Here is a 12944-nt window from a genome sequence, read left to right on the forward strand (position 1 = left end):
CAGCCTACAAATGATTATCAGTAATTAGAAGTTCCATCCTTGAAGAGCAAGTATAAAATTTTATCCTTCAAAATTTTAAACTCTTTTTGAGGATGAGGCAGAAACTCTTAAGAAAATAAATTGACTCACATTGTATGATAGAAAGCAGACCAGATTAACTCTCTCACCCTCATCCTAGTAAGAGATGGGTTGAGAGACTGTATTGAAAAAAAACTGGTAAGTGGGGCACAAGGATTAATCAATATTGCAGAGCCCAGCAGTAATAATGCAGACACACAGAAGCTGGGGAAGGTAAAAATCATAATTTCACATAATTGAGGTTTCTAGTAAATAGCGAGCTATTAAAAGGTATAAAAAAAAGCCTGAAGAACTGTTAAAAATTGAGCTTTTTCATCACCAATGAAGTTAGAAATATTCTAAATAAAAATCAGCAAAAGCTTTTTGATTGCTACTTTTTAAACCAAAATATTTTGATTAGAGGAAATAAGCATCTCTGCTGACTGACCTGGTAAAATTGCTGCTGCTTCAGCTAAAAATAGTCTTCGGACTTATTTATTGTAAGTTTAAGGGTCAATCTAAGTAAGTACAGCTTATTAAGTCTCATATAGAAGTGTAGTACTAGAATCTTTTAGTAAAACTTTATTATGATAGTTGTCTAATGAAATGGAAAAGGTATTCAGATCAGTTCATATTGTATTCTTTCATGATAAAACTAAACCAAATTTACGAACGTAAGCTATTTAAAAATAAACGTCTGCACCAAGTTTCTGCATGATTTGATTTGACACAGGCAAGAGATTTATGACTGAAACACTGACAGATTCTTAACTCCACTATTGCTGGCGAGACATTATGACGACTAATAAGCACCTTACATTTCAAGCTGTTCAAGTCTTTGGCAAGCAATAGAGTGAACACAATAAAGCCTCACTGTTAAGTTCTCTAGGGCTTTCATTGAGCTTCTCGCAGAGGAAGATACACAATCCAATTCAGTTAGCTGGAACAATGAAGGTTTCTGTTTCCTTCCATAACGTGTCACAGCAATATAATAATGCCCCATTCCAATTACATATTAACTGCCAATGCTGAGGACCCATACGAGAAAACCCTGCCGCATAGACTTGAAATGAAGCAAGCAGACACCAGCTGAAATTCCTATTTGGATTTCATAAAGCTTTTCATTCATGTGTTAATGACAATTATAAGTAATTACATCTATTGTGTGCCATGTTTTACATTAATTTCCATAAGAAATGCATAGATTGTTACCTTATTAAACTTCAGCAGTGCCAGACAGGATGTGTAAATATTTACCTATTTGTGTAGTGACATGGCAGAGGGGATTGGACCAGATGATCTTTAAAGGTCCCTTCCAACCTACGATGACTATTTTCAAACAAAATATGTGTGCTGCTGTTCTAATGTTTCTATACCTCCACATATCAGGGCAGGATCTTATCAGAGAGGTATTTATAACCAAAAGATGCATGAACTAAAAGCAATAAATTCTATTACATTTACAGACTTGTGCTCACAGCTGTGACATGGTACAATTAAGGTCTACCAACAGAGCTACTGTGCAGCAAACAATGTCATACATCTGGTTTAATATTAAATTTAGTCTGAAAGCAATTTTCCTTACAATTGAAAACAAAACAAGGCAGTTAGGCTTACCTTGGGAAGATTTAAACATGCTTTGCTGTTTGCCAGCCGTCTTCCCTGGGGTGGCAGTCAAGACAGGATTGAATAATTTCTCCTCCATTTTTGCCTCCTTTACATATTGACATGACTTCCCCAGCAATACAATACTGTTAAGGACTTTTAGAGATATTAAGCTGAAAAAATAAAAGGATTTATTTACATATTTGCATTAGTGTATTAAAATAATTGTATATTATTCATACTGCAATTATTCATATTAAAATAATTGCATTTGGTTACTCCTGTCTTGGAAGGATTAGCTAACAAATTAAATCCCTTCAATAGCAAGATCAAAAGGTAACTTCCTTTTCTCAACAATTTGTTTCAGATTAAATGCTTAAATTTTCTATTTATTTTTTTTTCCAGAAGGGATCTAGAGAAAAACATCAAGTTTTATCATAGCTTAACAAAAGGACTACAAGGACAGTTAAGCAGCCATTTAATACATCACGTATTTAACACAGAACTAAAAAGGGCCCTCAACAGTGCAAGTCCAAGTTAAATGCACTACTGCTAAAGTTGTAGCTTTAAGCGTGCCCAGCCAAGGAACACTAGGGCTTCGAACCACAAGAAAGCAAATAAATCTATCTTTCACTAATTACAGACTAATCATAAAAAGTCCTTTTATACATCACAAGAGACAGTCCATAAAACTCAACAAATCCAAAGAGGCAGCACTGCATCACCATCATAGCATAGTCCAGTTGATGGCAGATTCCTTTTCTATTGTCACTAATTTGCAGCACAAACTTCAGCAAATCATTGAAGTTCCTTTTGTACCCGTCTTCTCATTTGAAGAACAGGAAGGTCTCATCTGCCATCAAGTGCTTTTAGATTTAAAACTCAAATGAGCTTTGTAAAATCTAAGTTCCATTACTAGTGCTATACAACATGCAGACCAATGTCCACTCCAGAGGTGAAAGCAGAGGTGAAGCAGGGGAAGGCTCACTACAGAACAACAAGGAAGCAGTGATCTATTCTCTGTAGGATGAATATAATTACTCTCCACACAAATCAATCTATGTAACAGAAGTGAACCAAATGCAGACTCTAAAATTATTCTCCACTCTCTGAAAATCTGTTTATTATGTACATCACTAACAGGCTAAAAAGAAGATGGAGTGAATGTTCACAGATTAAAATCCATGGAATGGGTCTAACTGCTTAATCATAAAGTGACCCAAGCACACTTCAGCAGAAGCTTCACTATCTCTCACTGCATTAATGTAATCAGAACTTGTCAAACAGAAAAATAAAGTACACTGCACTTTTAAGGGAAATTTATGCAATACATTTACTCGTAGAAGAAATTTAGAGAAATGGAAGAATGAGCAGAACAGACCACTTTCAGTACTCAGAAGAAACTGACATTTTAGTATCCAAGCAACCACAAAGAAGTTATCATTTTATACAAGATGAAAGCCATTATTCTTCACAATTTTATTAGGTTATCAGGACAGATTTTGTTTCTGAGAGTTGAGAAGCTCGCCTCCATTTTTAATAAGTTTTAGAGGTTTTTTTCCCCCCATACACTTTTTATGTAACAGGCTTTTGTTCTGAGAGTAGGTGTTTACAGCATGATTTGACTCTGATTTAATGAGATCAGAAGTTGAAAAGGCCATAAATCAACACTTTACTGTATCAGTTCCAGCTTCTCATGGAAAATTATGCAAGAGTTTCTAGCGATTCTCTTTATTCTTTTCTGCCAGTCCACCCCAGGCTCAAATTTCTAACAACAATGTAAGTTTGCAGTTGTTCAAAATCCTAGAAAAAGAAAACTCGGGTTTCATGTTCTGGGCAAGACCCTTTAACAGTATAACTTACAGTATTACAGTTGTGAAATATCAATGCAAAATGACATCCTCCACATTATAGTCTGAATCCTTTGCTCAGTTAACTGTTTCAGATTTCATTAAATTGTTTCTCACATATCTATGCTACACTATTCTGATGAAAAGCGGAAGTTTATGTTCAGAACACAAATTACTTGAAAGATGCAAAAGGTAAGTTAGCTTCAAATCTAAGATTATGGCAGAAGTAAAAAAATCTGTTCTCAGTTCTCAATAAGGATAAAATCAACCAAAATACTCTTGTGACCTATGCCTTCAAAAAGCAGCATTTAATCCTTCAAGTTAATCACATTACTTCTTCCTGCCCTCCATCCTTCAAGCCACAGAGACAGGGAAAAATCCAGGACTGGGCTGCAACAGTGGAATGGCAGATGTAGGGAAATACTACATATATTGGGGAAAAAGGAAAAACCACTGAGCAGAACGAAGGTACTGAACAAGCCACAGCTTGAATGTGATGATCAGGGGCTGGTGCTTTCAATTCTATAGAGCTGGCTTTAGGGAGAACATGGGCACAGCATGTGGTATGCTGAGGAAGAAATCGAAGTATGGTGCAGAGGAATATGGCTAATATTTTAATATTTCACCTATATGCAAAGTCCTCTCAAAGTCCTAGTTATTTGACACTAAAGAGATGTGTCTCTACACTGACGTGGACTAGACATATCAGACAAAGTTCTACTTTTTTTGCAGATCAAGGTCAGATTAGAGAGAAGACTATCTATTTTAAAAAAATGTGTGCTAATCCCATTCTTTTCATAACGTATTGTACAACAGCAGCCTCCTCTCTTCCAGTGCACCTGCTGAACCAGTCTTTTACTTCCCCTATCTTGCTGCCTTCAGTTACAGACACAACTTGGTAGGGCACTGGAAGAGAGATTCCCACAATACCGTAGGCAGGTTCTCTGTGCTGCAGTAATTTGAATCTCTTAATTCTTTATGATCAGTTTTAGGACTCCAATATTAATCAGTACTGAGAGACAACAACCACTGACACAGTTCAGTATGCAGCTTTCCTAGAAAAAAAGGAATCATCCCCATACAGTCTAAAGCAAGTGCCTCAAGACAGGCAAACTAGACTGGATTTGAAGTACAACTAAACGCTCCTCAGAAGCGTGTATCAACTGGTGAAAAGTTAAGGACAACACAAGTACAAACTGACTTGGCAGTGAAGGAATACTCACAAATCACTAGTTTTGGAAAACAAATTGCCATAGGACATTATATTCCTTAACTAAAATTATTTACTGACACCCCCCCCCTTCAGAAAGGTGAGCCTTGCATTTACTTCCTCCCCCCCCATATAACAGTTTCCTAACATGAAGAAACCTTGCATTTAATTACCAGAGAGGAGAATTCATGATCTGCCCAGAGCACTTAAGCTGCTTGTTTTTGTTGGCATACTGAATCTTTCGTTCTTTTCACAGAAAGTTTCATTCCTTAGAATTCAATTTCCCCTTTTATGCAGAGGTATGGTACTTGTCTGTCATAAATTCTTTCAATCATTTTTCTATTAGTTACTTTCATTACTGAAGTTACTTATTGAGGTCTATAATCCCCCAATGCAGTTAAAGTACTTCAGGACCAATCTGCACTCTCAATTTCAGTTTATAAGCATAAGCGTTTTACATTTTTGTTCTACTGAACATAAACTGTGTTTACACTTATACCTAAAAGTATCAACAGAAGCATTTTTCACACATCTGATCAAATAATGAGAAATACTTTTCAGTTTTGCATTTACTTACCCACAGTAGAACAGCACAACACAAACATAAGCTAAGATTCCTTGTACTTTTATTGAGCTTGTTACAACCCTGATGAGCTGTTTTAAGAATAAAAGTTGAAACAGTTAAACATATAGCACACAATTATTAATAGAATATTTTAACAGATGTTACTTACTTGGTAAATTCAAGACAAAAGTAGAAACATATACATTAACAGAAACTTATTTTAATGTTCCCCTTGGTAGTGCTAACTGTTCAAGACTTTAGGTTGAATAAGTATTATACTAGCAACTTTGCCAAAACTACAGTCTGATGTTTCCTTCACTACTGACTTCCAAGTAGAATAACAAGTGAAAAAACCCTCCCTAAAAGTCAAGGGCTGGAAGCTGAGTTAACAATTTTTGAGGAAAATGTCAAGAGATGCTGATGCAGTAAAACAGAATCAGTGTTTCACACTATGCTAACGTTTTAAATACAAAATTGCTTTGTGGACTCGGCCTGTGAATCCCCAGTTTCAGTAGAGATGATCCTGAAATCTCAGTTTTACTCCAGTATTTCACAGTTAGGGTTCCAAGCTAGCAAAGCACTTCAATTTGTTTTAAACCTATCATTATACAGGATAACATATCAGAACACAATTAACTTGAAAAAAGTATTTCAATTGAATTCTCACTGGATGTCTTTAGTTATAAAAGAAATCATGATTCTAACAGTTTTTGTTTTAAATATTGGATAAAAACTAGGCAAAGCCTGTCAATAGTATTTCCCCTCATCTCTACGGGAGAACATGACATGACACAAGGGAGGATGCCTTTATGGATACAGGAGTCCAGGAAGGATGGACATACTTCAAGAAAGAAGACTTAAAGGCACAGGAGCAGGCTGTTCCCATGTGCCGAAAAACAAGTGGGCGGGGAAGGAGGCCAGCCTGGCTAAATAGGGATCTCTTGCTGGATCTCAAAAAAAGAAAAAGAGGGGGCAAGTCTCATGAAGGCTATAAAGATGTAGCGAAGCTATGCAGGGAGAAAATAAGGAGAGCCAAAGCGCAGCTAGAGCTCAACCTGGCTGCAGCTGTTAAGGATAATAAAAAAATGTTTCTATAAATTCATTAATAACAAAAAGAGGATTAGGGAAAATCTCCCTAATCTAACTAACTATGTAACTAACATAGTTACAAAGGATGAGGAAAAGACTGAGGTGCTCAATGCCTACTTTGCATCAGTCTTTAGCAGTGGAACTGGCTGTTCCCTGGGCACCCAGCCTCAAGAGCTAGGAGACAGGGAGGGGAAGCAGAATGAGAGCATCACGATTAAAGAGGAAGAGATCAGTGACCTGCTATGCCGCTTGGATGCACACAAGTCTATGGGACCGGATGGGCTACACCCAAGAGTGCTGAAAGAGTTGGCAGACGTGCTCACCAAATCGCTTTCCCTCATTTACAGGAAGTCATGGCTAACTGGGGAGGTCCCAATGGACTGGGGGGTGGCAAATGTAACACCCATCTATAAGAAAGGCAAAAAGGAGGATCCAGGTAACTATAGACCTGTCAGTCTAACCTCGATACCAGGGAAGGTCATGGAGCAGGTCATCTTGAGTGCCATCAAAACCCACATAATGGGCAACCAGGGGATCAGGCCTAGTCAGCATGGGTTTATGGAAGGCAGGTCCTGCCAGACGAACCTGATCTCCTTCTATGACAAGATTACCAGCATATTGGACGAGGGAAAGGCTGTTGATATTGTATACCTGGACTTTCAAAAAGCATTCGATACTGCCCCCATACAATTCTTGTGGAAAAACTGGCTTTGCACGGCCTGGATGAGCATACGATCCACTGGATCAAGCACTGGCTAACTGGAAGGTCCCAAAGAGTGGTGCTCAATGGATTTAAATCCAGTTGGTGGCTGGTCACAAGTGGTGTGCCTCAGGGCTCAGTGTTGGGACCATTTCTGTTCGACGTCTTTACTGATGATCTTGATAAGGACATAGGGTGTATCATCAGCAAGTTTGCAGATGACACCAAGTTAAGCAGAAGTGTTGATTCCCAGGAGGATAGGGAAGCTCTACAGAGAGACTTAGATAGATTGGATCATTGGGCCAACATCAATGGTATGAGTTTCAACAAGGGCAAGTTCCAGGTCCTGCACTTGGGCCACAATAACCCCATGCAGCGCTACAGGCTTGGGGAGGTGTGGCTGGAAAGCTGCCTGGCAGAAAGAGACCTGGGGGTTCTAATTGACAAGCGGCTGAATATGAGCTGGCAGTGTGCCCAGGTGGCCAAGAAAGCCAATGGCATCCTGGCATGTATTAGAAATAGCGTGGCCAGCAGAAGTAGGGAGGTGATTGCACCCCTGTACTCAGCACTGGTGAGGCCACACCTCGAGTATTGTGTCCAGTTTTGGGCACCTCAATACAAGAGAGATATCGAGGTGCTGGAGCGAGTGCAGAGGAGGGCAACGAAGCTGGTGAAGGGCCTAGCAAACAAATTGTATGAAGAGCAGTTGAAGGAGCTGGGACTGTTTAGTTTGAGGAGGAGGAGGCTGAGAGGAGACCTCATCACTCTCTACAACTATTTGAAAGGACACTGTAGAGAGGTTGGTGCTGGTCTCTTCTCACAGGTAATTAATGACAGAACAAGAGGGAATGGCTTCAAGCTCCAACAGGGTAGATTTAGACTGAACATTAGGAAAGAATTTTTCACAGAAAGGGTGGTTGGGCATTGGAATAGACTGCTCAGGGAGGTGGTTGAGTCACCATCCCTGGAGGTGTTTAAGAGACATTTAGATGTGGTGTTGGGGGATATGGTATAGGGGAGAACTTTGTAGAGTAGGGTAGATGGTTGGATTCAATGATCCCAAGGGTCTCTTCCAACCTAGACAATTCTATGATTCTATGATTTAAAAGTTAATTTATATTGATATTCTTCCAGGAAAGTTATAAATTAGCATCTTTGCTGGCAAACCAAGGACACATTCCCAGTATTATGATAACTACTGCTTGTCTTCATGTGTGTATGGGGAAAATCAGAGCAGCTATTTACAGAAAACATTCTGCAACAATTAATTCAGAACAGACAGCATGTGGACGCAATTCCAATAATGAAGTGATACATTTTATAGCAGCATGTCCATGTAACAGGGTCAACTATTTCACAATCATGTATTCTACAACAGCTTAGAAGCACAATGCTCCGTATAAAAGAAAACTGAGTCATTAAGCATACCATTACAGGGACAACCACAAGGACTCCTATGAATAACCCAAAAAACCCCTAGTACACTACTGTTAACCTTCTGGCAACCAGCTGCTTTGACTATTCCGAATGAATGAACAGGATAATTGCCAAAAGGAATAAGTGTCTAATAAGCACACATGTAGTTTCATTCCACTGCTACAGTTCAAGTGCTTATGAATTTGATAAAATTAATATATATTTAGTTCTCTATGAAAGGCTGATAAACAGTAACGCATTTGCAAAGTCGTAATTAGTATGGGATATACCAAAAGCTAACTCAACCCTGCAGCGTCATTTCATTTACTTAAGGTTATCACTTCATCCTCAAAACATCAAAATGAGCTAGCTATCTCAGAGGCATATATTTTCAAAGTGAGATCTTATTGACAGAAAACTGGTAGGAAAGATACAACTTACTAAAACAGCCAGAGGAAGAGGAATGAAACCCATTCTTCTGGAAACTGAATCACTATAATCTGTATACGCCTAGGAAAAAAAAGAGGAAGAATAATGAACTATTTATGCAAAGGAATGAGCTTATTTTAGCTTGATACACCGTCTAGATAAGAATCAACTTCTGCTAACAAGCACTATACTGGTATAAAGTGTACCTATTCACATTTTGAAATTCAAATGCAGATAGCTGTACTCTCAGACAAAGATGTAATACTACCATGACCAGTAAGATTAGCTTCAGTGCTCTAAATCAAGAGTAACTGGAGTATAATACCAATCTCTAAATCGAGAGCAATTAGGACACTTAATCCAAATGCACTATGATATTTCATCTGTACATTATTACTAGCTTAGAGACCTTTTTGTATTAATTTGACTTTGATCCTCAAATACTGTACAGAAAAATCCATAACAGGGATAAAAGAACAATTATACATCACACTAGGAATTTTAAATCATTCTACAAACATCTACAATTAGGCTCAGTATAACAGTGTTAAAATAATTTTGAAAATATGTTTACATTGGCACTCTCAAAACACAACTACTCTGCATGACAGCTTTCATGCAGTATTGAACGTCATGCCAAAGTCAGGTAGTATTGTATAGGCACTAATTTTCTACAGAGGATCCTTAGGAAAAGTAATGCAGTTTTCAGAACTAATAAACCATTTTTTTAATTAACAAATTATTAATAACTAATTATTTGTAATGGAAGGTGTCTAACTTCGTTATGAAGGGTAACTACTGCATTCCTAGCAATAGCTATTAAACATGCCCAAGAAAACTACACAAATTATTATTATAAAAGTTCATTGAATAGTGAGAGCACTCATCCAGAGCACTCACTAATAAGTACGAGACTCATTCAGGAAAGCTGTGCTGTAAATAGTCTTCCAAAAAATGGTACTAATGAAAAACACAAGCAGTCTGTGCATTCCATAAATACCCATTGCCACAACGCTAACGTGCGTAGTACAAACATCCCTACACATCTGTGCACGCTGTCTGTGAAGAAACAATATAAATTCCTAATGAAAATTGCATTTTGATCCAACACAGTTAAAATAAAGCAAAAAGAACAATAATTTAAAACTATCTCAAGAACATTCTGTTAAGCTTACTTACTTCCCATACATCTCAAAAATGTCAACGTTGTTATAACCATCCCCTGACTGTAAGTGTATTTGGAAGAGACTTCTCAACAATATTTTAAATAAAGCCTGAACTGACGTGAAAAACTGGATAAAGATAAGAATATAAATCACAAAAAAATATTCCTGTTATTTGTTACTAAAAAAAAGCAGAGTAGTAGGAGTATTAACAAAAGAAGTGTGGTAGGTGTATAACAGTTCTCTGTGTTTTTCTTTAAGTATTTGTTCCAATATCTCCCCTCACCCCCCATTAAAATTACGTTAGTTAATACAAGAAAATGCCTTTATTTTCAGGCTTACATTTTTCTGTCGACTGCTAACAAGGTCAAATGCAAGACTGGCTCTGTATTCACTGTAGACCTGGAAAAAATCCAGCACATTGGATGCTTGATTAATTTTTTATCACACTTTATAGAAACAGAGATATTAATATTTCTGTAAAAAATATTATAAACACAGGCTGAAGGAGTCAAAGCCAGTTTTTCTGACATCTAACTGCACCCTAGTCTATACTTCTGCAATGAAGTAACTTGTCTATATACACAACAAACAACATGCTAAAAGCATTTACTGAATTTGAGGATCAGATCCTCAAATTCAGTAAAAAGTAAGAGAAATCATGTAATTCAGTAAAAAGTAAGAGAAATCATGTAATTCAGTAAAAAGTAAGAGAAATCATGTAATTCAGTAAAAAGTAAGAGAAATCATGTAATTCAGTAAAAAGTAAGAGAAATCATGTAATTCAGTAAAAAGTAAGAGAAATCATGTAATTCAGTAAAAAGTAAGAGAAATCATGTTTACTTTTTTCTTACAGTTCATAATTTGTTCTAAGCTACATGAAAGGCAGCACTGGAATCAAATTAAACAAATGAGAAAGCTTACTTCTATATCAAGCAAGTGTTGCCATGCAAAAGGCAAATCATATCAGAAGATGAATGAAGTTTGTCTTTCTCTTTGAAACAGTTTTGCATACTAAGACAGACAAGCACCTATTTTAAAGTTAAGTGGCAGGGCAACTTGCACTGTAGGTGTTCAAAACTTCTGAAGAAGTCTGACCTAGCAACCGAAAATCTTTAGAACTTCACACAAAAAATACAAAGTTTGTTAAATAAACCTTGCAAAATCATCACCCACTACGCTCATCTTCCAGCTGTTTCAGCACACTGAAGCACGCTACATTTTTGCCTATTATAACTTCATTATTGCTCTTTCACACTCTCTATGTGAAAGTAATGCCTCTGGCATAAGGGAACTTGTAAGTACATCTATTAAACTTGTTTCCACACTGCACAATGTGGTTACTTTAAAGATGCTTCCAAGTTCTGATCTCATTTCCTGAAAAGTGGTTTTATTAGTGAAGAAGTGCTAACTCATCCCTTCATAAGTTTACCAACTGCATTTGAATTCACACAACACGCAAGACAAATGGCCAATGTATCATGCCACACCACACAAAAAGTAACCTCATCTACTATTTCAAAAGAGGGACTGCATAATATATATGGCCTAAGAAATTTCAGGAGCAGGAAACGAGATAACCCACTTCACATTAGTGCTCTAGGGACAGTGGAAAAATGTATCTCTGATTTCACCTTTAACACACACACAAGAACAGAGATTCAGCAGCCTCACATCTGTTTTTCCTAAAGCCTGAATTTTTACCTACAATCCATTCTGCTAGGAAAAGGTACAAGCTCTGTCTAGACTGTAGAACAAAATCTTTCAATTAAACCAGTAATCACTTCACAAAATGATCTTCCAGTTGTGTGAATTGTAGTTATTATGTGAACTGTTATACAACACTTTCAACAATTTACAGATCTGGAACTACTAATCTAGAAGCAGAGATGTTATAAAGATACTCAGAAGTATATTGTATCAGGAAATTACCGAGATTTCTGAAATGATATCCTATATATTAAAACAACAATTTTTACATTTTCTGCACTGTAATAAATTTTAATATTTAAAAAAGTAATAGTAAAATAACCAATAACTTAAAATAGCACTTAGCATTCCATACAGGATACCTACATCTGCTGTGATGTCATTGAATTTTGTTATGAAGGCATGTTTCACAATATCCACCGCAATTTCTGAAGCAACCACCATGCAAACATCTGGGAATAATACCCAAAGATGATCTGAAGGTCAAGAAGAAACAAGTTAGGCCTTTTAATTTGACTCCAGCATACCAAATAAAAATTATAACACTTTCGCTCAACAGTCAAAAATCCTCAAGAGCCTGAAGAGTCTGTAACTTTACATCACCACTCCGCAGGTAGCGTGCAAGTTCTCACTTATTCCATTGCTGTTCTAGAAACTTATCAGTACTATACAATCACATCGCAATTAGGATCAGGTTCTAAAGGCTCTACCTTGTAATGCTTTATCTCTACTAGGAAGACAACCTTTGCACGTACTAGATAGGTAGGTGTTCAGTATGTATGAGGAATAGAGAAAAGCACCTGTGGTTTTAGAGGCTTAAGGTAAAATTTAGGTAGACTGGTAACATTCAAGCAAAGTACACCACACAGATCAGGGCTCAGAATCATTAAAACAAAGTTTTAATAAAATAAAATCCAAATTTTACTCAGTACTTAAAATCCTAAGTATATCTATATTAAATCATGAGTGGAAATTTTTACATAATCTTCTATCAAATTTCAATCTCACTAGCCTCACAAAATAAAATTCTCTGGGGGATTCTTCAACCTCGGTGTACTCCATGGAAAGGGAAGTGCTGGGAAGAAATCATTCAAGACACTACTTGAAACAGAACTATGCATGTTTGCAGCACAACAGCATACACTTCTAG

The 12944-nt window shown here is 37.0% G+C and overlaps 1 protein-coding gene across 1 annotated transcript in view; it reads right to left on the minus strand.

The window, feature by feature from the left end:
• TAPT1 (transmembrane anterior posterior transformation 1) overlaps nt 1–12944 on the minus strand; it is a 52912-nt gene that overhangs the window by 3107 nt on the left and 36861 nt on the right. Inside the window, exons 9-13 of the mRNA XM_082482739.1 lie at nt 12161–12270; nt 10427–10486; nt 8934–9002; nt 5300–5376; nt 1675–1835 (exon numbers count right to left, since the gene is read on the minus strand). Of these exons, the coding sequence (XP_082338865.1) occupies nt 1675–1835; nt 5300–5376; nt 8934–9002; nt 10427–10486; nt 12161–12270 (477 nt within the window). The remainder of the gene's footprint in view (nt 1–1674; nt 1836–5299; nt 5377–8933; nt 9003–10426; nt 10487–12160; nt 12271–12944) is intronic.

The sequence above is a fragment of the Vanellus vanellus genome, assembly GCF_965231255.1.
Source record: "Vanellus vanellus genome assembly, chromosome: 4".
NCBI classification, from domain to species: Eukaryota; Metazoa; Chordata; class Aves; order Charadriiformes; family Charadriidae; genus Vanellus; species Vanellus vanellus.